The 27,184-nt window shown below is 41.3% G+C and overlaps 1 protein-coding gene across 2 annotated transcripts in view; it reads left to right on the plus strand.

The window, feature by feature from the left end:
- Positions 1-381: 381 nt before the first annotated feature.
- usp24 (ubiquitin specific peptidase 24) overlaps positions 382-27,184 on the plus strand; it is a 30,941-nt gene continuing 4,138 nt past the window's right edge. The window contains exons 1-59 of one of the 2 annotated variants that reach the window (XM_077607061.1): positions 382-792; positions 4,491-4,665; positions 4,788-4,855; positions 4,941-5,084; positions 5,262-5,387; positions 5,906-5,941; positions 6,740-6,805; positions 8,249-8,314; positions 8,615-8,689; positions 9,464-9,622; positions 9,689-9,803; positions 9,875-9,978; positions 10,060-10,167; positions 10,241-10,336; positions 10,478-10,639; positions 11,714-11,797; positions 12,367-12,474; positions 13,283-13,432; positions 13,531-13,662; positions 14,735-14,846; positions 14,920-14,996; positions 15,079-15,219; positions 15,645-15,698; positions 15,787-15,902; positions 15,980-16,046; positions 16,440-16,550; positions 16,646-16,744; positions 17,031-17,204; positions 17,281-17,366; positions 17,679-17,787; positions 17,958-18,113; positions 18,392-18,489; positions 18,622-18,717; positions 18,814-19,036; positions 19,607-19,769; positions 19,956-20,114; positions 20,207-20,277; positions 20,490-20,650; positions 20,733-20,794; positions 21,146-21,337; positions 21,497-21,611; positions 22,443-22,587; positions 22,661-22,780; positions 22,862-22,987; positions 23,079-23,177; positions 23,265-23,347; positions 23,472-23,613; positions 23,687-23,806; positions 23,887-24,101; positions 24,169-24,293; positions 24,380-24,521; positions 24,595-24,745; positions 24,829-24,924; positions 25,429-25,532; positions 25,607-25,720; positions 25,792-25,999; positions 26,641-26,730; positions 26,837-26,939; positions 27,010-27,128. In XM_077607061.1, the coding sequence (XP_077463187.1) occupies positions 514-792; positions 4,491-4,665; positions 4,788-4,855; positions 4,941-5,084; positions 5,262-5,387; positions 5,906-5,941; positions 6,740-6,805; positions 8,249-8,314; positions 8,615-8,689; positions 9,464-9,622; positions 9,689-9,803; positions 9,875-9,978; positions 10,060-10,167; positions 10,241-10,336; positions 10,478-10,639; positions 11,714-11,797; positions 12,367-12,474; positions 13,283-13,432; positions 13,531-13,662; positions 14,735-14,846; positions 14,920-14,996; positions 15,079-15,219; positions 15,645-15,698; positions 15,787-15,902; positions 15,980-16,046; positions 16,440-16,550; positions 16,646-16,744; positions 17,031-17,204; positions 17,281-17,366; positions 17,679-17,787; positions 17,958-18,113; positions 18,392-18,489; positions 18,622-18,717; positions 18,814-19,036; positions 19,607-19,769; positions 19,956-20,114; positions 20,207-20,277; positions 20,490-20,650; positions 20,733-20,794; positions 21,146-21,337; positions 21,497-21,611; positions 22,443-22,587; positions 22,661-22,780; positions 22,862-22,987; positions 23,079-23,177; positions 23,265-23,347; positions 23,472-23,613; positions 23,687-23,806; positions 23,887-24,101; positions 24,169-24,293; positions 24,380-24,521; positions 24,595-24,745; positions 24,829-24,924; positions 25,429-25,532; positions 25,607-25,720; positions 25,792-25,999; positions 26,641-26,730; positions 26,837-26,939; positions 27,010-27,128 (7,197 nt within the window). In that variant the 5' untranslated portion in view covers positions 382-513. The remainder of the gene's footprint in view (positions 793-4,490; positions 4,666-4,787; positions 4,856-4,940; positions 5,085-5,261; positions 5,388-5,905; positions 5,942-6,739; positions 6,806-8,248; positions 8,315-8,614; positions 8,690-9,463; positions 9,623-9,688; positions 9,804-9,874; positions 9,979-10,059; positions 10,168-10,240; positions 10,337-10,477; positions 10,640-11,713; positions 11,798-12,366; positions 12,475-13,282; positions 13,433-13,530; positions 13,663-14,734; positions 14,847-14,919; positions 14,997-15,078; positions 15,220-15,644; positions 15,699-15,786; positions 15,903-15,979; positions 16,047-16,439; positions 16,551-16,645; positions 16,745-17,030; positions 17,205-17,280; positions 17,367-17,678; positions 17,788-17,957; positions 18,114-18,391; positions 18,490-18,621; positions 18,718-18,813; positions 19,037-19,606; positions 19,770-19,955; positions 20,115-20,206; positions 20,278-20,489; positions 20,651-20,732; positions 20,795-21,145; positions 21,338-21,496; positions 21,612-22,442; positions 22,588-22,660; positions 22,781-22,861; positions 22,988-23,078; positions 23,178-23,264; positions 23,348-23,471; positions 23,614-23,686; positions 23,807-23,886; positions 24,102-24,168; positions 24,294-24,379; positions 24,522-24,594; positions 24,746-24,828; positions 24,925-25,428; positions 25,533-25,606; positions 25,721-25,791; positions 26,000-26,640; positions 26,731-26,836; positions 26,940-27,009; positions 27,129-27,184) is intronic. The other variant, XR_013301301.1, reaches the window with a different exon arrangement.

The raw sequence follows: 27,184 nt of genomic DNA on the forward strand, positions 1-27,184 counted from the left end.
ACATATGCATTCATGCGAGAGACTGATATTTTGTATGGTAAACAGTGGGCAGTCTAGTCTTCCTCATCTAGACATATAATTGAAAGTAAACATGGGGAGAGCTCTCGTGCGCCCCCAAATAGATTGCGCCCTGAGTAGTCCCCTTAACTGTCCATAGCAAAATCTGGCCCCGCACGCAGGCATGGGAAGAACATTCAAACAATACTCGCTATCTTAATCATTAATTTCATACATCTGCTGCAGCCCCCAAAATGTTTTACTTGAATGTTGTAATATTAATAATATTAAAATTTTCTTTCAGTTTTTTTAGGTGTGGTTTTTCCTAGTTTTTTATTCGGAAATGGTGATTTCCGAGGGTAGTGAAGTGTGCATAACACCTGTGTGGGCGCTGTAGTGGGGGAAGACTGATCGTGACCGTCAGTCAGCAGCGGGCTGTAAACATGGCGGCGTACACAGCTACAGGGCTGTGCCCCGAACCTCGTCGCTACTAGCGATCCCGGAGACACCCCGATCATGGAGACCGAAGAGGAGCAGCACATCACCACGCTCCTCTGCATGGGCTTCCCGGACCCCGACGTGATAAGGAAGGCGCTGCGCTTGGCGAAGAACGACATCAACGAGGCGGTCGCGCTCCTGACCAACGAAAGCCCGGGGCTCGGCTACGGATATGAGCCCATGGAGAGCGGGCCTGCCCCCGCCTTGAGTACGAGCGGGGACGGGGAGACGAGCGGGAGAACCGGCACGGGTGGCTTCGACCCTCCGCCAGCGTACCATGACGTCGTTGACGGCGAGGTGAGAACAGGCATGGGTTTATTAGGGCTGAGATATCGAAACTTGAGAGCGGCTTCGCCCATTTGAGCTGCGCTTTAGCATCGACGCTAGCTCCGCACCCACACCGACGCGAGCTGTCAGAGCAGGCGGGTTTTGTGGCTCGCTCCCCCCGGTTCCTTGGCAGATCGCCGGCTCGTAGTAGCCCGAGGTCGAATGTTTACACGTGGCTACTTTTATCAGCCATCCGGAGCGATATTAAACTTAGGAGCTAACCTCATTGCAGCTCCTTGCTTCATTGAGAGTTCCTTGCAAAGGGGAGCATGAGCTGCACCTCATTAGTGGGTATGCACAGATTTTATCTTATTTATTTTTTGCATCTCGATAAATTCAACTAGGAGCTGACTTGGTTGGAAATGCTTTTTTTGCAGGATATTAAAATTTCTAGTGTGTCCTGCATTCCAAAGCAGCTGCACTCTCTGTGCTAGTTTTGCAATTCTTGTAGATAACGTGGCTATTTTGTTCTATGTATTGTTTGTTTACAGGAAGTGAAACATTTTCCCATCTAATCAGCACACAAACAGCCCTGCATATGTTTTTGTCAGACATGTAAAGTCATTTGAATGTAGCCAATTCAGCTAAAAAAACTAACAATAGTATTGGTGTTATGAGGTCTAAAGGCCACTTTGTAAAGGACTTAGTCACCCATGGCCTCTACTCAAACAGCTTAGATGCAATTTAAAATGGAATTGTAATTTTGATTTTAGTGGTGTTGTGGTTCTCATCGAATACATTTCCAATCATTCGTATGTCACCGTCCTGACCTTTTATAAAGATTTTTTATCTTACGCCATATATTGGAGTATATCCCATATCCAATTCATACTCACATACATGGCTGAGAAAAAATAGATTCAATAAACTCTCCTGAAAATATACCACAGGCACTTCCATGTGCATATATTTATAATATGGAAGGATTGTCCAAACAGTTTGCGCTTTGATTTCACCTCCACATTGACGTGTCAATCAGAGTTGTGAATAGCAGCATGCATGTAAACAACCTGTTGACCACTTCTTGCTGCCTCCCTCCGTCCAACTCCTAATCATTTGCTGTCACTCTGTCATGCAAACTGTTAAATATAAATGACAGTTGTCATGTCGCTTCATGCACAAACATTTGTGAACGTGTGGACAAAGGGAGAGAGCCTGCTTTTCGGTGTGGAGTACATTTCAGATTAATGAGCACAAGATGAGCCAGTAAATTAGAAAGATTGTTGAGCTCATTTGGTTGAGAGCAGCAGTTTATTCATGATGATATCTTCCTATAATGTTGTCCCTGGCTTGAAATATTAATAATATTTAGTAATGCTGCAGAATTTAGCAACTAGTGAAATTGTTTGTTTATTTTATTTAATTTTTTTAAGCATCAGTGGAAAATCTGGCTCCCGTCACCATCATGACGACAGGCTGGCTGTTTGTATCTTCTTGCAGTAGCTGAGCCCCGACATTATAGGTCAAAGCACGTTAAGAATTTTAATGAAATGACCCCTTTGCATGGTGGTGTTTGGGTAACACGGGGTATCATTGAGAACATCTAAAATCTGTCATTTTTCCCCCCCACACACGTCTACTCAGTTTATGACTCCTGCAGGTCGCTGGCCTCGTGTCAGCCACCTAAATATAGCCCTGCAGTGTTTCTGACAAACACATTGCAGACTTTGCAGAGGGTCCCAGTGGGAGTCGCCGGGTGCATAGTAACGGCGCTGCTGTCTTGGAGACCTCCGGGTCATGTCCAGGCCCAACGTGACTCTAATGCGTACTGAGGATGTTTTAATAAAGCTGTTTTTGTGCTTGCCAAATTTGTCTGAAAAATAGATGCCATAAGCAATATTTTGTTTGGAAAGGCAGCATTCCCTTTGTATCCCATCTGAACGCAGTCCATATTTATGTGACATTTCATGTCCTGCTGCAATTAGTCAATTTTTACTCATACACAGTGGTGTCTCGAGCAGCTAACTGATGTAGCATATGCATGTGGTGCTTAAACACATGACTGATATAAAGAAGCATTCAGAGAGTTGAGCTCTCCCCATTAAGCCAAATTCAATGCATTGCCATATTTCTAACCTTTGACTCTTGACCCCTTTCTCTTATAATTTCACCTAACCCAACAAATTTGAGTTAAATAGACTAATTGTTATCAAGTTGTCGCAAAATTCCTTTTCCGACCTCTGTGCACATTGAACTCATTAACGTAAAATGTAATCACTTCTTTCCTTTCTTATTACAAAAATACAGCAGTACCTCTACTTAAGAAATTATTTCCAGAAGCATTTTCCTAACTTGAAATTTTGGCAAGTAGTTCAGTCTGATAACAATCCCTTCATTCTTTATTACTTATCTGAACACAAACATATATAGACAAATACATATACGGAACCAAATTTACATAATAGTAATCCCGATCACATACTCCGTATCGGCGCCCGATACGGCTATTTTTCGACTTTAGGACAGCATCGTGTAAACAGACCTTTCTTAAATACTAAAAATGTTGTTTGGTATTCAATGGTTATATCATTTTTGCATTATTTACACTGGATGAAAAATTCTGGCATCGGATTTGTAATAAAAATCGGATCAGATCGGATGTAAAAAAAATCAGCATCTGGACATTGCTAATACATAACCTCTGTCTTCGCCTGCTGGCAACGGTAACAAATACCCGAGAATGAATCGTCTATTTCACTACTAAACACACGTGCTGCTGTTCAGAAACTAACACTACCTGCTCATGCTAATCTGTGTATTCCTTCACGAGACATATTACAGGCGAAATGCACTCATCTCATCCCAGTGGAGGAGCACAAAATTGTGACATTGCAATTTTCTTATTCTTTCTGAAGGGCTCACTCACTAACACATTCAGTAATTGGCAGATTACAAGACATTTACTTGATTTCGGGTGCCCTCTTTTACTTTAACCTTACTAATTTGTATTGCAACACAGCACAGCAACTACACATAGGAGCATTGTTTACTCCTCATAATTAGAGATTCACTCACACTGATTAAGAACTGACGAGGCAAAAAGTATAACAATATGCTCGTGTCATGTATGTGTTTATTTCAAGGAAAGCGCCTTCTGTGTAACATTTGAGTATTTTCATTTAATTTAGAATAATTCAGACAGACTTTGCTGATTCATTGGAAACAATGTCCTACAGTGTGCATGAGTTGAACTAAAATAAATAGACTCCATGATGAAATAAAAATGATTTTAAAATGTAAACAATTTTCATCACATTATTATTTCATACCATGTGATGCTGTTCTTTCACTTAAAGCATAAAATGCCAATGTTATAAAAGTTGATTTTTTACTTACAGGCAGAGCAAATGCTTCGGCAGTAAAACAACGCGATATATTTTCAGTGTCAGACAGGTCGTCGACAATGGCGTCATATTTGGGTTTTTAATCTTTTGAAAACGAGTGCGCTTGTGTTGAGTTTTAATGGGCGTGAAGAGAAACAACAAAATGTACAGAAGAAGGCAGAGGATTCTCACTCCACTTTCACAAACAGGCAGAAAAAGGAAAGAATTTGTCTAGGAAGATTATTGCTAGAGGAAATGGAAAGGAAAGTCGTGAAATACTCAATTTTTTTGACTCAAGTTAGGATTTCGGAGTCCCCTATTATCAAGTTTTTTTTTCTTTTTCAGAGGAGCAACGATGAGAATGGCAACTGCTCTGGTGGAAGTGGAAACTTGGAGTTTCCCACTACCAACCTGTACGAACTGGAGAGCCGAGTGTTCACTGACCACTGGTCCATTCCGTACAAGAGAGAGGAGTCATTGGGCAAATGCCTCATCGCGGCCACTTGCCTTGCACGACACGGTGAGACTCTCTGCTTAAAGACACAAATATTGTTTTATTAGCCGCAGTCTTATTGGTTCCTTTGTGGGAGTGGCTTTTTTTTCCCCTGCCGCCATCAACTTGGGCCTTTACGTCTGCGACAGGGTTTGCCGACGCCGATGAGAACTGCAAGAGGTTCGTGGAGCGATGCATGCCAGAGGCCTTCAAAAAAGTGAGCCATCCGGCATCCCGACAGACTTTAACGATCGCACCAATGACCACTCGCTTTACATTTTCTTTCTTCGTTTTCCTGCCAGCTGCTGACCAGCACTGCTGTGCACAAGTGGTGCACGGAAATCCACGAGGGAATATACAACATGCTCATGTTGCTGGTGGAGCTGGTGGCTGAGCGGCTCAAGCAGGACCCGGTTCCTGTCAACCTAATGGGTGTCTTGGCAATGGTGTGTCTACGTTTTACACCCTGATTATTATCATTATTATTTTTTAACTTTCTCTACTTGTTATTCCTTTTGTCTTCATGGCGGATGTTTTAAATAGTCCACATGCTGATCATTTTCTCCAGAGAATGCAATACTTTCTGTATTACCTGACAGTTGTATCACTCCTTGCTGTTCCAGGCCTTCAACCCGGACAACGAGTATCATTTCAAGAACCGGATGAAGTCCTGCCAGAGGAATTGGGCTGAAGTTTTTGGAGACGAGGCCAGCATGTTTGCTGTTTCCCCAAGCAACACCTACCAGAAAGTAATGGCGAACTCGCTTGATTTGACACAGAGATCTTACAAAGTGCATATTTTATGTTAAATGCACAAGATTGGAAAGCAAGGTTATTTTATTGTTGTTAGCTAAGGTAGCTTTATTGATCTTGAGGGGAATTCTATTCGACCTCACGGAATTGGAAGTGGGTCAGATGAAAGCGTATTGCCATAAATGCCAATAAAAACAGAAGTGTGTGAATGTGTTTTGTAAAACTGCAATTAAAAAATCCTCGAGGGAACAGTTAAATATTTAATTGAGTTTGATCTGGGTAAGGCCAGCAGAATAAATGTCTTCTAAATTGTGTAGCCACACAGGAATCAATAATTTACTTTTACATGAAGACACAAATGATGAGTTACAATAACTAATCAAGTCATTGCAGAATAGAAGCTCACAGCTCTTCATTTGATCTGTGTGTGTATGCACATGCTATTCTATTTACATACACACAGTTGGGTGATAATGTGAAATAAACCCACTAAAATCCCAATGATCTGTTTCAGGAGCCTCACGGTTGGCTGGTGGATTTAGTCAATCAAGTAAGTACTCTCAACCTTATTTTGGCTGTGCACCATCACTGGACACATCACAAATACAAATTCAAACTGCCTTGTCAACACCAAGAAGGACAAGTTATTAATATAGTACTACATCAATGGCCAATTGTTTCACAATTTTTTAAATTGGATGTGGCTTGTATTAGCTATTCTCACCCTTTATATGGATAACCTCCAGATCATATTCTTTTATTGATGGACAAACCTGCAATATGGTATATTTACATCATAATGATTTTTTTTGGCATTCATTTTGCTCTAATTATATCCGATTTGGATACAGGTTAATTTTACAATAGAGATTATTTAATAATGTATTTAGATATGTTGTTTGGGCAAATAAATGTTAACGTATATATTAAATGTCACTCTGATGTGTGGATTTATGCTGCTGCATTGACAGAGGTCCCATTAGTAGTTTTTTGTTTTTATTTGAGGAAATTCTGTTTTTTTCTTCTATTTACAGTACTTGGGTGCATAATCAAATGATGCTTTTCCCAAAAAAGACTGATCGGGAATTGTAACTTGGATCGTAGGGTTTCTCACCCCACTTTTTTTGCTAGTATCTTGTCGCTAACAGCGGTTTTGAGTTATAGTACCACCTGTTGCTTTGGCATGCTCTTGACAACCAGCCAATACATTTCTAAATGGACAGAGATATATAAAGCCTATATTCTTGTGAGGTCTTTTTTTCACCTTTTTGGATTGTGTAAATATTTGTTTAAAAAATATTGTGTATTCTTGTGTCTTACCATTTTTTTCTGTGTCTGTTTGCTGTAGTTTGGAGAGTTGGGAGGATTCACCGCCGTTCAGACGAAGCTCAGTGCAGAAGAGATTGAAATAGCTGTAAGACTAAACCCCACATGATTCCCCCATGTCTTGCGTACAAACGGTCTAACATACATAGTAATGGAATTCTTTCCACCCTGGTTCCGAACCAAGAAACGATCTGACTCTGTGACTTGTGTCCCACACCCTTGTCTGCTCAGCTGCAGAGATTGAGCTTCCACATGTCATATAATGGTTGAAATGCTCTATTGTTTTATCGCTTCTGAAGCCTCTTTGTACCGACACTTCCTTCGGGGAACCTTGTCGGAAGCGCTGTGGTGCAAAGGCATTGATTTTTTTTGGTCTCTCCTTTTACCATTAGCTTATTAAAAGATTGCAAGCGAATGGAAGTGGACTAATGTTGCACCCATTAAGCATGAAGTCACAGTCACAATTTGCAAAGTTTTTCAGTTGTGTGTTATCATCTTTATGGTAATACACAATCATTTAACATAAAAACTCCCCTGCGTCATCTATTAAATAACTTTAAAGCACTTGCAAATATAGGAATTTGGTTGCCATTGTTACTGTATGGTCATGTAAAGAGGTCATTTTTCAAGCACATCTAGATCATCTATCACTGTCATTAATATACCATGAAATGTAGAATAACCCCTAGATAGTCTCCTATAATTGAAAGGGATTATTTTTTATGTAAATGGTTTCTTGGGGTGTTTTAGCAGAAGTTTTGAGGACAATTTCAGGATTCCTCCCCCCCAAAACCTGGTGGTCGAGAGTGGTGGCCCACCTTGTTATGGGGAAAATAAAGGAACTAAAATTAGTGTACAAACGCATAATGTACTCCGTAGAAAGGGAAGTGAAAGTGAGACGAGAACAGAACGAGACGAGGATGGCTTGCTGTCTTTTCGGGCTGCCATTTATTTGTCTGTTGAGAATCCGGAAGTCAAGTGCAGCAGTGAATAGCTGAGGGGAGGTGGCGGTAGCAGCACGAGACCTCAAGCTGACAGAACAGTGTCAGATTGAAACACACAACCCATTCATTTATTAAGTCCCTGTGATTTAACATTGAATGAGGGTCGGCAGCCGGGCCTTTTTGAAGATCTATTTACGCTCTCAGCACCGCACTCCTCTGTTCACATGGCAGCGAAATTGGAGCGTATCAATTCACATGTACCTCCTGCCCTGCTGTCTCTGTACATTCTGTGCTCTATGAGCACAACCCCTTAATAACCCTCGGGAAAATTATAGCGCAGCGATGAGTTGCGATATAAGATCAATTCGTTGCCTTTCATCCATTTCATCTACTCTACAAAAAAAATCAAAAGTTAAAGCAAAAAAAAGTTACTGTAGTTACGTACTGTGTTTCTCAAGGCATGAGTGACCTCAATAAGTGACTTTTAGTCTGTGTTTCATTCATTTCTGTTTGGTAGCCAACTGAACTGCTAACTTTTAAAAATGATTGACAGACTAATTAAGAGTTGTGTTTTTTCTGTCCTGCAGTATGTATCTGCTCTTGTCCAGCCACTCGGTGTTTGCGCTGAATACCTCAACTCAAGTCTTGTACAGGTAAGCGTTCACATCATGAAGTGGTGCTTTTGAACCAATTGAAAAGGGAAGTTCATAATACACTCATGCATTCAAATCTTAATTCCTACCTTCATTTCTTTATTAAAATTTTGTGATAGATATTTTTGGGGAATTTTAGTGTATGCAAGCTATAATCATCAAGTCTTTTCAGACGATCAAAATATACTGTTTTGAATATCATTTCCAATCCTTCAAGATTTACTGTTTATAGGACGCTTGCTGATTGCACTCTTTTTTGCATATTATATATTTTTTAACCTCTATTTGTGCTTGTTGCAGCCTATGCTCGATCCAGTCATCCATAAAATGATCACATATGTACAAAACCTGGAGGAAAAAGACCTCAAAGACAAGGTAGTGTTTTGTGTGTATTTTCTCCCTAATGGAATTGACAAAGGAGAAAGCCTGTCGCAATTAGTCAATCGCACGGTAACAATAAAGAAGTCTGTAATTTTCCTACTACGATTTATCACTGCTTGTGGCGATTTATCATTATTATTTTTAATAGTGTGTTTTATTAATGTAATCTTGCATTTGAATATGCCGTTTATTAGGGTTTACTGTCAATACATCTGTGATTAAATTGGCTCATTTCTTTTGTTTGGACAATAATGTTGCATATCCGCAATAAATTAGTTGACGATATATTGCTCACTAAAATGTGGTATTGCAACAGGCCGACTAATGAGATTACAAGGAAGTGAAGATGTCTGTCTGAAAATTTTACACTATCGCAATTGCAACAGCCTTTTCAATATTGGATTGGATAACTTTATTCATCCCGTATTCGGGAAATTTCATTGTCACAGTAGCTAGAAGGTGAGAATGCAGATACAGGAAAAGACATTTTAGACAAATAGATAGGTAATAAATAAGTTAATAATATGTATATATTTTGAAATAGATAAATAAATAAGTGTGTTGCTGAAATATATATATATATATATATATATATATATATATATATATATATACACATACATATGTATACATATAAATATAGATATATATATACATATATACATACACACAATATGCAGCGTTAGGTTTTGCTGCTCAACTGGAATAAAACATCCATGAGATGTAATTGTAAGGCTGTAACCTCTGTCACCTGTGTTCTAAATGTAGCGCCTGGTGAGTATCCCTGACCTGTTGTCAGCCATCAAGCTGCTGTGCATGAAGTTCCAGAGGGAGATGGTCACTGTGGTAGACGACCTGCGTCTCGACACGCTGCTGCGCATGCTCAAAACCCCCCATTTTTCAACTAAAATGAACTCTCTCAAAGAGGTGAGCCACTGCAAACAGCTATTGTGGTTCACTTGGCCCATTTTGACCCTGTCTGTTGTCTTACAGGTGACTAAGTTAATAGAGGAGAGCACGGTGGCAAAGACTGTGAAGAATGCCATTGATACTGATAAACTCCTAGACTGGCTCGTGGAAAACTCTGTCCTTTCAATAGCACTGGAGGGTAGGATGTGAAATGAGATGGGAGTTAGTCATTGAAAAGCTTATTCAAATCTAATGGTATTCTCATTACAGGCAATATTGACCAGGCACAATACTGTGATAGAATAAAGGGAATTATTGAGCTCCTGGGAAGTAAACTCTCCCTGGATGAACTGTCCAAGATCTGGAAAATACAGGTTAACCTCACATTCACGTCTATATTGGCGTTTGTCGCCAAAGATCGACGAATTAACGTCATCACGTGTTTGCGCTTTTAGGCCGGCCAGTCATCAACTGTGATCGAAAACATTCACACAATCATTGCTGCCGCAGCAGTCAAGTTCAGCTTTGATCAGCTCACCCACTTGTTTGTGCTGATCCAGAAGGTCAGCGACATGGAAAATGTTACTTCAAGTGATAAGTGTTGTCCTTCAACTAAAAGTGCGTAATGTGATTCAGAGCTGGGAAGTGGAGAGCGATCGCGTCAGGCAGAAGCTGCTGAGTCTTATAGGGAGGATCGGCAGGGAGGCTCGCTCGGAAACCACTACCGGCAAGGTGAGCAAATATTTCTTTGCATAAATGAAGCAGCTGGACTCAAACATGAGCATCTTGTAAACAGCTGGATTGTTTATAATTTAGCATCTAGGGTAAATTCAGACTGACGTACTAATTATGTGCATGGTGCGATGCGTTCAGGTGCTAGAGGTGTTGTGGGAGCTGGCACACCTCCCCACATTGCCCACCAGTCTGGTTCAGCAGGCCCTGGAGGAGCACCTGGGAATTTTGAGCGACGCGTATGCTGTCAAGGAGGCTGTAAAACGCAACTACATCATCAAATGCATCGAAGACATCAAGAAGGTGAGGGAGGAGTGGCCTTGTATTCTTTTTTGCCCGCTAACAATTATTTAATTCTATGCACTTTAATGAAATATTTCTTTAGGGTTATTATGTTGAAGCGGTTGAAGGTTCAATGGGTTTGACGATTTTAAAGCAAATGCTGATTTTCTTCACCTGCTTGCGATTGGGTTCATCTGAAGCTGGCACTTTCCTGTCAACTGCATTTGGGTTTCTTTGTGGTGCGAACTGTGAGAGGCTCAAAAGTGCGCACACTGCTATTTAATGCTTTTTCTTTTTAAAACAATCTATTTTTGGTAGTTTCGCCTATGCACAGGTGCATCTTGTCCCCGCTCCACACACACTGACAGGGCAGGAAGGGTGCATCATGTGTACCTTCAACTTCCAAAATTAGTGCAGTTGTTTAGAAGTGATATTGAAGTTGGAGTGATAGCTATTTTTTTAAATTTTCAAATCAAATCAAAAGCCTTTATTGTCATCATACACAGTTGCGTATAACGAAATTGATGGTGCTACTCCACAGTGCGTTTTCCCAGTAAAAAAAACATAAATAAGTCATATAAAAAGTCACATCCTGGCAAGGTAAATTCTAAAATATTGCACAATCTAAGATATTGCACATTGTTATTGCACAATTTTATTGGATTTTTAAAAACAAATTATGTTGTGTTGTTTAGGTTTAACTCTCAACACTAAATTGCCCCTCGATAATAGTGTTAGCGTGAATGGTTGTCTTTCTCAGTCATTAAAAAAAAAAATCAGAGTATTTTACTCATTGCCTTCTATTCATTTGAACCACGAGAACTCTTTGTGAGTTCTTACCTTACAGTGGAGTCATACTCTGCCAGCCTCTTTCCGTCAAAATGGATCGGACGTCTAGAGCTGTCGGAGGCATCGGACGAGTAAAATGAGCGTTAACAATTGATTAATGAGATATTACAACTGTTCCTCATTGTATGATGTTATGATGCCTATGACGGCAGCACCAAAATACGGTAAAGCCTACGTGTCTTGCTGAACACGAAAATGTCATCATCCATTGTATGAACCAGCTCAAATGAAATGTGTGCCGTCCAGACTCAAGAGGACCAAAAAGGCAGCGAGAGTCCAAGTTCTTTTCTCACGGGCTCGTGGGGAAAGAGGAAATCTGTGTTGGTAAAAGTAAGAGAAGACGGCCTACTTTTCTTTGTTTTTTTTTACCTTTTTCAAATTCCACCCACTCTGCAATCTCGCTGCTTCATGCCTGTCAAACCAATCGTCTCAGAGGGTCGTCGGGAGTGGGCTTTCATTGGTCACAGGTTGATCATTTCCTCCTTGATTGTAACATGAGCAGAGTGAAACAGGCAGATGTTAATTTTGGGTTTGGCACTTACGAATGATTACACGGAGGTGTTCATCAGAGTTTTCTGAATCAAATAAAAAGGTCAGCTTTTGGTGGGTTGGGCTCGCACATTTACAAAGAGGAATCCAATCAGGGCTGTGGAGCAAAGCCAAATTTAATGTGTTTGGACTGAAATATCATATTTTGCATCCATGGCTCTGATTCACTTCCTGATTTGTGCCTCGCTCCAAAATCAAGGTCGGTGATGGCAAACTATAAGAAATACATGCAGTGACAGGCCATCACAGTCCTGTATTTTTGTAGTGTTTGCGCCTTTTCTCCCGACGTCTATTTGCCTTGTCTAATCACATATGGTTTGTTTGTTTGTTCCTGTGCATGTACATGACAGGCTTCACAGCCGAGCAGCCCTCAGGCCGTTTGGGTCGTACCTGCCTTGCGTCAATTACACGAGATCACCCGGTCATTCATCAAGCAGACTTACCAGAAGCAAGACAAGGTAAGACCAGAAACACAGTTGGAAAAACACTCCATCCGTTTCTGTACCTGTGTTTCATAAGTGATCATGATTAGGTTTGACTTTGTGACGAAGAGTCATTAAGATCTACTAAGTTTCCAAAATTTCAGTACGTGAACATCCTGCAATTTGCAGTTTAACTTGATGGGCAACCAATTACAGTTTATTTACATGAGGTTTACTTGACTAGTCACATTTTGAGGCATATAGGCCACGACAAATTAACATTTAGTATTCGTGTCATTTATGGGGACACCAGATCTTAATTATGGTTAAATGCTAATTAATTAATACATTTGTATTGTTGTAGCTCCACATCACCCTAAATTCGATAAAAAATAAATAAAATAGCATTAATAACAAGAACCTTGCATTTTTTGTTCCTAAAAAAATAAATAAAAAATTAATCAACATTTTAAATAAAGGCAATAATCACTATTATTTTTTTTATTTGAACAATCTACAAAAAATAAGAGTTTTAAAATCATTTGTAATAAGTAATGGACTATTTTTTTCCATTAAAACGTGAACAATAAATTAAGTTAAAAAAGAAATAACAATATTTACTCACAACGTGCTATTGACGATACCAGATGTCCAATCTCTTTAATGTGGGAGGACTTGCTCCAGATGCTCATGTTCATTGACAATGAACAGGCATCCAATACAGAAATGATTGCTGCTAGGCCTATTCAAAATAGATTGGACATCTAACGCTTTTGAACTCCCTATTAATTCAGTGGGTTCCCTATAAAAAACTGATTTTATGCTTTATCACGTCTTCTCGCAGAGCATCATCCAGGATCTGAAGAAAAACTTTGAGATTGTCAAACTAATCACGGGTTCCCTCGTTTGCTGCCATCGACTCGCGGTGACGGCTGCAGGAAATAGTTGCCTGTCAGGCTCCACCATGGTAGATGGAAGATACACCTACCAGGAGGTTGGTCGCTGTCGCTGCTTTTTCTCCATCTGAATTAAGTATAGATACTAATTATACAGCTACACTTCTTATGGGTCTGATTTCTTCTCTACTCTCAGTATCTGGACAGCCACCTGCGTTTCCTAGCATTTTTCCTCCAGGAGGCTAGCCTGTACCTGGTCTGGAATAGAGCTAAGGAGATCTGGGAGTGCCTGGTGTCCGGCCCAGATGTTTGTGAATTGGACCGTGAGGTACGTGGCTCTGGATGGAATATGCTGACGTCAAATTATTGTCCTTTCACTGTCAAGATGTTTCACAAATTCCATTTTCCTGATTGTTAAACTAGATGCTTTTATCCATTCATGCAAAACGTCTAAAAATTTAGATGTTTTATCAAATGTGGAGGAGTTAATTGCTGAGATTTTCTCCTTGGCATCACAGTTATCTTTCTTAATGTACCTCCTGTTGGAAGTATAGTTTAGGAATGAAATAATACTAACTACCGTATTTTCACGACTATAAGGCGCACTTAAAAGTCTTAAATTTCCTCCAAAATAGACAGGGCGCCTTATAATCCAGTGTGCTTTATATATGGAAAAAAAAATTAAAATGTGTCATTCATTGAGAGTGCGCCTTATAATGCAGTGCGCCTTATAGTCGTGAAAATGCGGTAGTAGGATTTTTATGACATTCCTGCCTTTGATCGTATGGCTCCGGTTCTCGGTCGTTTGGTCGCCGGTCTTTTGGTCGCCCGGGAGGTTAGTGATAATTACCATTTAAATCGTTGCTCAAATTCCCTACATACAAACTGTGAATTATTATTTAGTCATACTTAATGCCCTATTAATTGTTAGGCTAAAGAAAAGCTCCAAATTTCCCGTATTTTTATTGTTTTGTTGGAGAACTTGTTAAGACCCTGACTGACGTCCCTTCCTAAGGGGACAACTCATGTACATACACTCTTATACACTCACACGTCCGCTCAGTGAAACTGCTCAGGGCCGTTGTTGGCTTTTATTGATGCGTAGACCGTGTTGTTTTACCTTGTTTTGTCGCCAGTCTTTTGGTCGCCGGTGTTTTGGTCGCCGGTCTTTTGGTCGCCGGTCTTTTGGTCGCCGGTCTTTTGGTCGCCGGTCTTTTGGTCGCCGGTCTTTTGGTCGCCGGTCTTTTGGTCGCCGGTCTTTTGGTCGCCCGTTGTCGCGGTCCGGGCGACCAAAAGACCGCAACCAAAAGTCAGGCGACCAAAAGACCGCGACCAAAAGACCGCGACCAAAAGACCGGCGACCAAACGACCGCACACGGTATGGCTCCTATGTATTACAGATGTGTTTTGAGTGGTTCACCAAAGGCCAACATGATCTCGAGAGTGATGTTCAGCAGCAGCTCTTTAAGGAGAAGGTTCTGAAACTGGAGCCCTACGAGATCACCATGAATGGTGAAGCCTGCTTTTATTGACCTTATAATTGAGTGGTTAATGCACCTACTAACATTATTATGCATCCCACAAGGCTTCAACCTATTTAAGACCTTCTTCGAGAACGTCAATCTCTGTGATCATCGACTGAAACGCCAAGGAACTCAGCTGGTCTGTCACGACTCACTTATTTTGTGTGTAAATAAGCCGTGAGAATTATGCTCAAGACGGTAATTCATCGGTGTGCTTTCAGTGTGTGGAACGCCTGGACCTGACAGGGATGGACTTTATTTGGCGCATCGCCATGGAAACTCCTGATGAAGAGATAGCAAATGAAGCAATTCAGCTAATTATTACATATAGCTACACAAACCTCAACCCCAAAATGAAGAAGGTCAGTCCAAGAATCCGAATATGCAAATAAGACATTTCTCAGTGAAAATATTTGTGTTAACAGTTTTGGGCTGCGAGAGAAAATCAAAGGAATTTCTTACCCCAGATAGCTTGTGTGAGGATTTTTAAAAAAGTTGTATTGGAAAGCAAAAGGCTAAAGGCTAACAAGACAAGACAACTATTGTCTCCATGTAAACCGCATCACCATCGAAAAAAAACTTACCAATGATGAACTATGTGAAATACTCCCATTTTATTGACACTTAAAAATGTCTGCGAACAGGAATTTCGTCTACTTTATGGAAATATTGATTAATAAGGTGTTGTCTTGCACTTTAAGCAAGTTTTCAGATATATTCATCCATGTCTGGCAATTTTAAGCTCTACTTTGTCTCTTAACCGACACCCATTTCTTCTCTGTCACAGGATTCGGTATCTTTGCACAAGAAATTCATTGCCGATTGTTATAAGAGACTCGAGGTGAGTGATGCACTGTGACAACCAGTTGTCCTGCTTTTTTCCAAACACACCACCTGAGACAGGAGGGGTTTCTATATGTTGATATCAGGCAGCCAGTTCAGCCCTTGGCGGGCCTACTTTGACACACGCTGTTACTAGAGCCACCAAGATGCTTACAGCCACCGCCATGCCCACGGTTGCTACATCTGTACAATCACCTTCCAGGTATATTTTATGAATAGCCTACTTCTTATCAAGATTATTTTTTAGTTCATTTCAAAAGCTTCCATTCTCTTCTCCAGATCCACTAAGCTGGTCATAATCGAAAGACTGCTGCTATTGGCTGAACGTTATGTCATCACAATAGAGGTAGGTCCCGCCGGTTCTTCTCATGACGATTGTTTATAGGTTGGCATTGTAAATGAGAAACTTAAGTCAATGTCCATACCTGCATAAATAAAGAATTTAAATAACAATTATCTTGTATATAAGCATGCACCACAAAATAATGAATGTATTTTTTTCCATTAGGCTACATGCATAAATACATACACAAGTCTGGTACCATTTTTAAAAAGCACCCGTACAGGAATAAGAATTCATTGGCAATATTAGTAAGGTTTCAAATTCAAATTGTATATTGAGTATAGTCGTTCTTTTTAATCAATATTATAGTAAATGGGGTAATACACTTTAACGTATTTTTCTAAGTTTGAAAATGTTGTCATGGTTTCCCTCTAACCATTTAATTCTTATTTACAGGATTTGTACTCCGTTCCTCGCACTATTCTACCTCACGGGGCTTCCTTCAATGGACACCCTATCTCTCTTCACATCACTTATGAGTCAACCAAAGATACATTCACCTTAGAGGTATTGAAGCTGCTTTCTCCTTTTCTCTGGAATACCACTTTATTGATTAGCATCTCGAGCGAAGATCTCCTTTCTGCTTTCCTTTCTGCCTGCAGACCCATAGTAATGAGACAATAGGAAGCATCCGGTGGAAGATATCTGAGCACTTGACCTGCCCTGTGGATAATGTCCAGATCTTTGCCAATGATAGTGTGGTACGTGTTGCTAGTTGTCAATGATAGGAGCGTTGATTTCCTCTTTTTTTTGGGTTCAAATACACCTTTTTTTATTTTATTTTTTATCTCTCTCCCTCATTAAAGTATTGTACACCTCTCCCAGTCATACGTTTCCCCTGAAGCCAATGTCAATTGTAAATCGTTGTTATCCATTTGGCTTAAACGTCTATGGAGTGGCAGGGGAAACACCACCTTAAGCAACATCCCTGTTTTATTTTATTTTTCTCTCATTGGATCCCTCCGCTGTCCCTTCACCGTATGTTAGTTGACCATGAATCGGGACCAGAAACTGCTGTCCCAGCTTGGCTTTAGCGACGAGCAGAGCCTGACGGTCAAAAGCTCAGGCACGGGCACGCCCTCGGGCAGCTCGGAGTCGTCCGCTTCCGCTTCAAGTAGTTCCAGTTCAGCTGTCTTCAACTCTGCCTACGCCCTGGAGCAGGTAGCTTCTGAATAAAGATTAAAAGAAGGCTCTAGTTTGTGGATTTTGTGGTATTGATGTGCTTGTTTCTTGCTAGGAGAAATCCCTTCCTGGTGTTGTCATGGCTCTGGTGTGCAATGTGTTTGAGATGCTTTACCAATTGGCCAACTTGGATGAGACCAGGTAGAAAAGCTACACAGTGTTTCCTACACATTCTTGGTTTAGTAATCAGTTTCCCTTTCATTTTATCAAGTGTGTGTGGATTTTTGTGATTGGCAAATATACTGTTTGACTCTTCATGGTCAGTAGATCAGTATAAACATTTTAGGCAGATACGTCCATTGCTTGTATTTTTATTTTATTTTTTATATTTGGGAAAGATCTGGATCTTGCCTCTGTGAATACTAGGAGTTTACACTACAAAATGTGATTTTGACATTTATATAGGGCTCAAGTTTTAGATTGGCTGATAAGAAAATGTATTTTTCCTCTCAGGATCACTCTGCGCGTGAGAAAGTTACTCCTCCTGATCCCAACAGATCCCGAGGTGCAAGACGCACTTGACAACTTTGTCCCCAAAGAATCCAGCGTGTGGAGCCATCAGGTAGAGTTGGCCACTCATATTCAGGGACTCAATTAATTTAAAAAAATGTATACATAAAAAAACTAAGTGTTCTTGCAGGCCTTTAAGTGTGTTGTGTCTCGTCAAATCAGCATGGTGCAAGTCGGTATGTTGTTTCCTTCTGCTCACTTCTTTTCTTATCTACGTTGTAGAAGACATTGTTTACCCTCGGGCAGGGGGCCGGCTCTCGCTCACCATCCACGGCCTCCAAGCAGCAGCACCAGCCCAGCGCCGCATCCATCCTGGAGTCTTTGTTCAGGTCTTCGGCCCCAGGCATGTCGACATTTAGAGTGCTCTACAACCTGGAGGTACAGTGACACATTTAAAAAAAAAAATAAACAGCTTCAAGCTAAGGTGTTCCTGTATATGGTAATGATACAAGAGCTTTAGATAAGACAAAGCTTTCCCCAAACCATTATGCTCAGATTATTTGATTTGGTACTGTGGCATGACATTGCAACCACAGCATACGGCTCTGTTTATTTAGCAACTCTTTCTTTGAATTGTTCAAGCGTTTAGTTGTTGTATGTAAATTCAACTGTATGGATAGATGGAAAATAATTGCAGTTTTCCATGTAAACCTCAGGTACTGAGTTCAAAACTCATGCCCACATCTGATGATGAGATGGCTAAAACCAGCAGCAAGTCCTTCTGTGATAACTTCCTTAAAGCTGGAGGACTTAGGTATGACTCTTACATTAATAGTATGAATCTGCTTGGTAAAGGGGGTCCTTGGAATAGAGGGGTGGCATGACTTTGAGCATCTCATAGGTGTATTTTGTGCTTCTTTTAAAAGTATTCTCTGTTCCATCGCAGTCTGGTGGTGAATGTTATGCAAAGAGACTCCATCCCATCAGAAGTGGACTATGAAACGCGACAAGGTGTCTACTCCATCTGTCTTCAGTTGGCCAGGTGTAGTACAATGTCTAAACACATCATTGGTCAGCAAAAAGGACCTCCTGTAGTCAGCTTTTCCCCCCTCTTTTTTATTTTATTTTAAATATGCAGGTTCCTTCTGGTTGGCCAAAGCATGCCTGCGGTACTGGATGATGATGTCATCCGGGACGGCGACGCGCTGTCGTCCCGACCGTTCCGTAACGCAGGCCGAACAGGCCGCCAACTCTCTCTCTGTGCAACCCCTGAGAAAGCCTCGTATAGGCAGATGTCGCTGTCTGAACGGTCGTCCATCAGAGTGGAGGAGATTATACCTGCTGCACGTGTCGCTATTCAGGTACCACATGACCACCGTGCCTCCCTGGGATATAGTAACCACATTTCATTTAGAGTTTTCCTCGAATAACATAGGAGTAGCCATTGTACTTAGTGTCCTCACCAAAACGAAAAAGAAAAATATTTCAGCAACCCGCAATTTATTTATTTATATATTTATTAATTAACTTATTACCTATCTATTTATGTCTAAAATGTATTTTCCTGTGTCTGCATTCTCACCCTCTTGCTACTGTGACAATGAAAACAAATGAACAAAGCATGTGACCTTTTCACCTCTCCATCCAGGCGGTAAAAAGAAACCTGGAGCTAACTGTTAACAGTTGTAAACTTGTCTGTTGACTAGTTTGGGAGACAAGTTTTATCAGTGTTTCCTATCAATTGTTTGGCTGAGATAGTAGTTTACAATCAAACACAATTGTCCAGAAGGGGAACATGGCTTTTAGCAAACAGTAAGGCAATGGATAATCGCTTGAATCTGTCGGGCACTAAAAAATTAATATTCTGTGATTTAGTACAGTATGCCCTCTTTCAGTGGCATATTATAACCAAATATTGCTATCTGTTCTAGACTATGGAGGTGGGCGACTTTACCTCCACGGTCGCATGTTTCATGCGATTGACCTGGGCAGCGGCCGCGGGCCGACTGGATCTTGTCGGCAGCCCACAGCCCATCAGGGAGACCCATGCCTCATTTCTTTCTCAGGGAGTGCGCACCCGAGTCAGTAGCACAGGTAAGAGATTGCCTTTTTGTGAAAAGGAGAAATTGTGCAGATGAGAGGTGGGACTTTTTAATGGCCTCTGAATAAATAGTTGTTTCTCTGCTGGTGCAGCAAATGGCAACTCGGCAAATCCTTTGCCTGTACGGTTTAATCACTAGGTGCAGATTTCACAGCACTGACTATGCTTATTAATTGCAGGAAGTAACTGCAGCTCCAGCAGCGAGGGAGAAACGCCAACGGCATTGCATGCCGGCATTTGTGTTCGACAGCAAAGCGTCTCCATAAAAGATGCCATCATCGCCCGTGAGGCGCTGTCGCTCCTGGTCACCTGCCTGCAGCTACGCTGTCAGCAACTATGTAAGAATTGAGTCATGTTTGCAGGCACTGGTTTTGTCGTCTTTTCTGTGCTTCATGTGGTGAAAACATCTCAAATGTTTTTCTCCCTACAGCATCTTTCTACAACCTACCCTGTGTCAATGACTTCATCATTGATGTGCTGCTGGGTTCCCCCAGTGGAGAGGTAAGATGAATTAGGTTTTGTTTTCCCAATTCTGTTTTTCAGTTTTCTGGTGTGTCTTTAGCACAGTAATCAGATCAAGCTCTGACGCATTTCTAGGAATAGTCAAATAGAAGATTACGCACTTGTTTAATTTCACACTTGCTAGGGTAGGTTGGCAGTTCATATTATTAAATAATGTCATTTCAGTTGTTGGTATTTGGCTTGTCTTTTAGATCCGCCGCGTGGCCTGTGACCAGCTGTACACTCTGAGTCAGTCAGACACGTCAGGCTTCGCCGATGTCCAGAAACCCAATTTGTTCTTGCTCTCGGTCATCCTCACCGCTCAGCTGCCGCTGTGGAGTCCTACGTCGGTCATGAGGGGAGTAAATCAGAGGTAAGTTGGAAGAAAATGAAAGGTATCTGAAAATGATGAGCATCGCAATAAGCTCATGTCTTTGATTTGATTTCATTGTCAGATTGCTATCTCAGTGCACGGAGTACTTTGACTTGCGATGTCAGCTACTGGATGATCTAACAAGTAAGATTTAAATTCGTGACTATTCATTTTGATTGGGAATATCTGAAGTAAAAAGTGGATACAGTTTAACTGTATTGAAATTGAATTAGGTTTGTGCATATAGGAAGGTTTAAAAATGATTTTGTTGGGTCTTTATACAGTAGATGTTCAGAGATTTGGTGTGAGATCTGTAAGATAAGATTGTAAAATAAGATGACAAAGTTGCTTGGCAATTGCTTGTTCATATTGTATCAGGTTTTGTAAGTATAGAAACATCGATCTATCAGATCACGTTAAATAAGGGTTCACTGTACCTTACACTTCAAATTAAAAAATGTACTACGACACTACCATTCTGTTTACCCCATGCAGCTTCGGAGATGGAAGCATCACAAGTCATCACCGCCACCATGCTGGAGGATGAAATCTCTTGGCTGGACAACTTTGAGCCCAGCTGGAGCTCAGAGATGGAAACCAGCGAGGCGGACAACATCCTTCTGGCGGGACATTTGCGTCTCATCAAGACCCTGCTCTCGCTTTGCGGAAATGAGAAGGAGCATCTTGGTGAGTGTGCAAAATCAATATCAGGACGTCTGGCTGTGACACAATTGAAAATGGAGGACAATAGGGGTTTGTTGTTTTTCAACAACCAAATAAAACTTCTATGTCTTACTGACCATTCATTTGTAGCATGAACATCCCTTAGCCTAACTCTCCCCTTAGGCCCGTCTCTGATCCAGCAGCTTTTGGACGACTTCTTGTTTCGAGCATCACGCATCATTATCAACACCTCCAACTCCACCGCTTCCCCCGCCCCCAGCCACGATTTCCACCCCAAGTAAGACCTTAAAACAACCAGACCAAAAGAGGATTGATCAGGATTATCAGAGTCAAAAGGTGCACCGATCGATTGGCCAACCATCGGGAGCGATTTCGTTAATTTGGGGAGATTAGTGATCAGTCTATTACAACAAATAATGCGTCACGCCTGATGTCAATGAGCAACATTAGCCTATTATCATTTGGTCACTGACATTCATGGTCAATAATATAAGCATAAAAGTGCACTTGTTTTTTTTAAAATACTTTCACAAATCAAACGTAATATTCTACAATTGTAACGTCTGCCGTTCTTTCTTACGTTAATGTGGGAAGGAGAATTATTTGTATTGGCATTCCATGTAAACCTCAGGTTTATGACTGTGTGGTAAGGCCACTAGAGGACATTTAAGTTAGATGATACTTGTTCTTTAATGAATGCTCACTTTTGGCTCACCTGCAGACTGTTCCAGCATTAAAATGTATTCAGATATAAAAAAGACTAAGAAACCTGTAGTTCTCTATACTATATTAATGTATCAATTTGTTTGGCTTTTTGTAAAGAAGGCTCCTTTTTTTCCCAATTATTATTTTTTAAAACTACTGCATGTGCAGTTAAAAAATATTTGACAGGTTCAGTTTTGTGTAAAAAGATCAATTGGAATATTAAAGATGCTTGCTGTTGTTTCTAAAAAAAAAAAGTCTGATTTGGCAAAAAACGAGATCCTTTTTACAAAATGGTGAACGGTCAGTAAATTGGAATCGGTGCACCACTATCAGAGGCAGTTAGTTCTAAAGAGAGGGGGAAAATATTTCCCTCGCTAAAGGTCTTCTGTGCAATGTCTCTCAGGTGCAGCACTGCCAGCAGTCGCCTGGCAGCCTACGAGGTTTTGGTGATGCTGGCCGACAGCTCACTCTCCAATCTACGCTTGATCACCCGAGAGTTGCTCTCCATGCACCACCAGTCTGACCCGTCCCTCTGCAAAGAGTTTGACGTAAGATGCCGATATTTGAACCCATCTTCTAACTGAGTTGTAAAGGTTAACTCTCTTATCTCGTCCATGTCAGTATCTTCCCCCCGTAGAGAGCCGCTCAGTTTCAGGTTTTGTGGGTCTGAAGAACGGAGGCGCCACGTGTTATATGAACGCAGTTTTCCAGCAGCTTTACATGCAACCGGGCCTCCCAGAAGTACATGCACTGCTGACTTTTTTTTCTTTTTACATCTGTTTTGTACACGGGCGTTAATGTGTGGGTTCAATGATTCTAAAGGCTTTCCTGTCCATCGAAGATGACACAGACCAGCCTGATGAAAGTGTTTTCTACCAAGTTCAGTCTTTGTTTGGTCACCTCATGGAGAGCAAACTGCAGTACTATGTACCGGAAAACTTTTGGAAGGTATTAAGATCATAAAATTAAAAAAAAAAATCCTACATGTAGTTTTGGATTCTACATTTTGTAATCTCATCTTAACATATATGTATTTTAGATCTTCAAGATGTGGAACAAAGAGTTGTACGTGCGAGAGCAACAAGATGCTTATGAATTCTTCACCAGCCTGGTGGACCAGCTGGACGAGCATCTCAAGGTTTGATGATTTGGTTATATAGGAGGAGGATTTATTTGTGTGTGTGTATGAACACACACGTTAAATATGTCTCTTCCCTCCTGCCAGAAAATGGGCCGTGAGCAAATCTTCAAGAACACATTTCAGGGTATCTTTTCTGACCAGAAGATTTGTAAAGACTGTCCTCATCGGTTAGTCGCGAATTGTTGAATTGCTACATTTTTCTTCATTTCCTCCCTAATACTATATATATTATATATTAGATGTCATTCACACATGCCATATGAACTGTCTGTTCTATATCTATGTTGGCAGGTACGAGCGTGAAGAGACATTCATGGCACTGAACCTCGGTGTGACATCTTGCCAAAGTCTTGAGATTTCACTGGATCAGTTTGTACGAGGGGAGGTTCTGGAGGGCAGCAACGCCTACTACTGTGAGAAATGCAAGGAAAAGGTACGTCAATGGATTCTATTGTCAGTTTGGCGTCAAGCATTTCTCGAATGTCTCGTTATATTCACGTGTACAGAGAACCACCGTGAAGAGGACTTGCATCAAATCCCTGCCCAGCGTTCTCTGCATTCATCTCATGCGTTTTGGCTTCGACTGGGAGAGCGGACGCTCCATTAAATACGACGAACAGATTCGGGTGCGCTTCAACGGTGGTCCTTTGGATATTTTTTGGGAACGTGTCGGCATAAAAGGGATGACAATTTTCTGCGTTTGCAGTTCCCTTGGGTGCTTAACATGGAGCCATACACTGTGTCTGGCATGGCACGTCAGGACTGCAGCGGGGAGGGCGGCGAGGGACGAGGCGACCTTCCGGCCGGAGGTTCCCCCAGGAAAAAAGTCACCATTTCAGAAAACTACGAGCTGGTGGGCGTGGTGGTCCACAGCGGGCAGGCACATGCAGGCCACTACTACTCCTTTATTAAAGATAGACGGTAAGAGAGAGACTCTTCATACTTGGCCAAAGCATTTTTATGCATATTTGATATTGTTTGTCTGCAGTGGTAGCTCACGTGGACGTTGGTACAAGTTCAACGACAACATGGTGGAAGAGTTCGACATGAACGACGAAACTTTAGAGTACGAGTGCTTCGGTGGGGAGTATAGGCCGAAAGTTTACGATCAGTGTGAGTAACATATGCAGAAAATATTTCGATCTACAGAAAAGGCATCTGCAAAGTCTAGATTTCTGTGGCTCTGTGTTTTTCTGCAGCCAACCCTTACCCCGATGTGAGGAGGAGATACTGGAATGCCTACATGTTGTTTTATCAAAAGATAAGTGAGAAAAACTCACCTGTCCAGCCCAAAAAAAGCCGAGTCAGCATCATGAGGCAGGAAGCGGAGGACCTCACACTGTGAGCGAGCGTCAGTTGTTGTTCTGAAATAGTGCAAATAAGGTTCATTCAATTCATTACCTATATTTTCTAGATCTGCACCCTCCTCCCCTGATGTCTCGCCACAGTCGTCCCCACGTCCCCCTAGGGCTAACAACGACCGCCTCACCCTGCTCACCCGCCTAGTCCGCAAAGGCGAGAAGAAAGGCCTGTTTGTGGAGAAGATGCCCGCCAGCATCTACCAGGCGGGTGTCCAGCTTACAATAAACATTTTACCGACAGGGATGGAAAGCTAACTTGACTTCTGTTGTTTTGATTCCCGCTGTAGATGGTAAGGGACGAGAATCTCAAGTTCATGAGGAACAGAGACGTCTACAACAGCGACTACTTCAACTTCACCCTCTCTTTGGCCTCTGTCAATGCAGTATGTCTTTTATGTTGTTAGATTTATTTGACCATCATACGTACTCAGGTTTCTAAGTAAACTGGACTTCACTTCAAGTCATTGTATCTAATTATGCTCCAACTAGGGATGGCAACTGAGCTTAACAATTTTTTATCAGTAAATGTGTTATTGGTACAGTATTGGTATCGTATGATAACACACAGATGGATGTTGGAATCAGCATCGAGAGACAAAAAATTATATCATTGCAACGCTGCTAAACATCCTGGCTGAAAATGCATAGTATACGCAATGGTTTATGTTCCTCTTGATTAAAACTACAGTACAGAAAGAACCAGTATCTAAAAACATTTAGTGGTATTATGATGGTGAACAGAATTACAAATACAACTTTTTATGATTTTTCCTATTGAGAAAAGGTTGAAAATGTTGGTGTTGTTGTGCCTTTTTAATTCAAGAAGACCACGCGCTTGACAATTAATTGAGATGCAGTTCAATAGTGACCTCATTTTGTTGTTCCAGACCAAATTGAAGCATCCAGACTACCAGGCCATGGCCAAAGAGAGTCTCCAGCTGGCTGTCCAATTCCTCCTCCATACCTACCTCCACACCAAAAAGAAGCTCCGGTATGAACAAACATTGATTGATAAAGCATAATCACAAGCAAGATTATTAAGGTGTCATGATTTAACAAACACAGCGTGGATACTGAGGAGTGGATGGCCACAGTAGAGGTGTTGCTGTCCAAAAGCAGCGCCGCTTGCCAGTGGATGATTCAGTACTTGGTGGGACCAGAGGGACGGGAGATGACCAGGTTGGAATGGACACTTTTTTTTGTTTATCTCTGTCTTTTGCATTATAGTAAAACATATTTTCATCTTGTAGGATTTGCCTGTTGGAGTGCGGCATGAGGGAGGTCCGGGTGGTGGTGGCATCCATCCTAGAGAAGACCCTGGAGAGCGCACTGCACTTTGCTGAACCGGGTCTGGACGGCCTTACTGACGCCCTGCTCTCGCTGCTGGATAAGGACGTTCCTGAGAATGTGAAAAACTGTGCGCAGTACTTCACCCTCTTCAGTAACTTCACTCAGAAGGTAACAAAGGCAAATTTACTTTAAAAAATCATTTTTGCTGGGATGTCTGGGATTTAATGATCATGGTTCAGTGCCATTGAATGCAATTTAACTCAAAAAAATCTCACAAAAAGCTATTGATCTGTTGCCATCAATAGCGCAAAGTAAGTTAATTAAACTTGAACACCATTCGAACAGTATGTCCTCCATTTAAGTGTTGTAAGTGATGATGTAAAACAGTTCATTTTTAAAGCACCTCTGGTTTGTTTCTTACTGTCAATAGCAGCTGATGATTTAAAGGGAAAGACAAGATATTTATTAGTATGTGCATACCAGCGGGAATAATATTGTTTAATAAATTGAAAGAACATATATATTTGATTTTCCTGTTTAATAGTAGAGCAAAATGTAAATGGATTTAAAAAAACTGTATTTTGAGAAAATGGGGACAGACCTTTTATCAATGCTCATGTTAATTTACCCAATCAAGTCCAAGTATCTCAAATTATTCATATCCATTATTACAGGGGCCTTGCTAGAATCTTTTGGTACATGCGTGGGTATAACTTACATGACAAAGTGACAAAAACATGTCTCTATTGTCATTTGTCTACTCTCTACTAGTCTATACATGAACAAAATACTGTCACGTGTTCCCGCAGGGTTGTGAAGCATGTCAGCTATTGTTGAAACACTCGGCCTATCGTCGAATGCTCCTTTTCCTTCTTGGACCCAATCGGCAAAACAACCAGGTAGATATCTTTTTTGTTTTTTGTTTACACTTTTGTCCTGGCTATTAGCAGCCCGTAAAATGGTTCCTCAGTGATCTACATTCTTATCCTCCTCATGTCTGTTCAGAACCGCCGGTGGAGTCCAGCCCAAGCTCGAGAATTTTTCCAGCTCCACAGCACGCTGGCACTCATCACTCTACACTCGGACCTCGACACCCAGCGGACACACTGTGAGACGCTACCCTGACCCACTTTTTTTTGTTGCACTTCTTCTCACAGTCTTCTGTTTCTTCGATGTAGCGCCGGAAGGTTTCACCCTGCACGTTAGCGGCCTCCCATCCACCACACCGCTCCTCCCCCTCCACTCGGACATCTTGGCATCTGTTTTCACCGCTGAGGGACAACCCTACCTTCTCGAGGTGTCGAGCTTTGTTTCAAAATTTGTGCGCTAATATTTCAAAGTTGCATCATGACC

The sequence above is a fragment of the Stigmatopora argus genome, chromosome 8 (genome assembly GCF_051989625.1).
Source record: "Stigmatopora argus isolate UIUO_Sarg chromosome 8, RoL_Sarg_1.0, whole genome shotgun sequence".
Taxonomy (NCBI): Eukaryota; Metazoa; Chordata; class Actinopteri; order Syngnathiformes; family Syngnathidae; genus Stigmatopora; species Stigmatopora argus.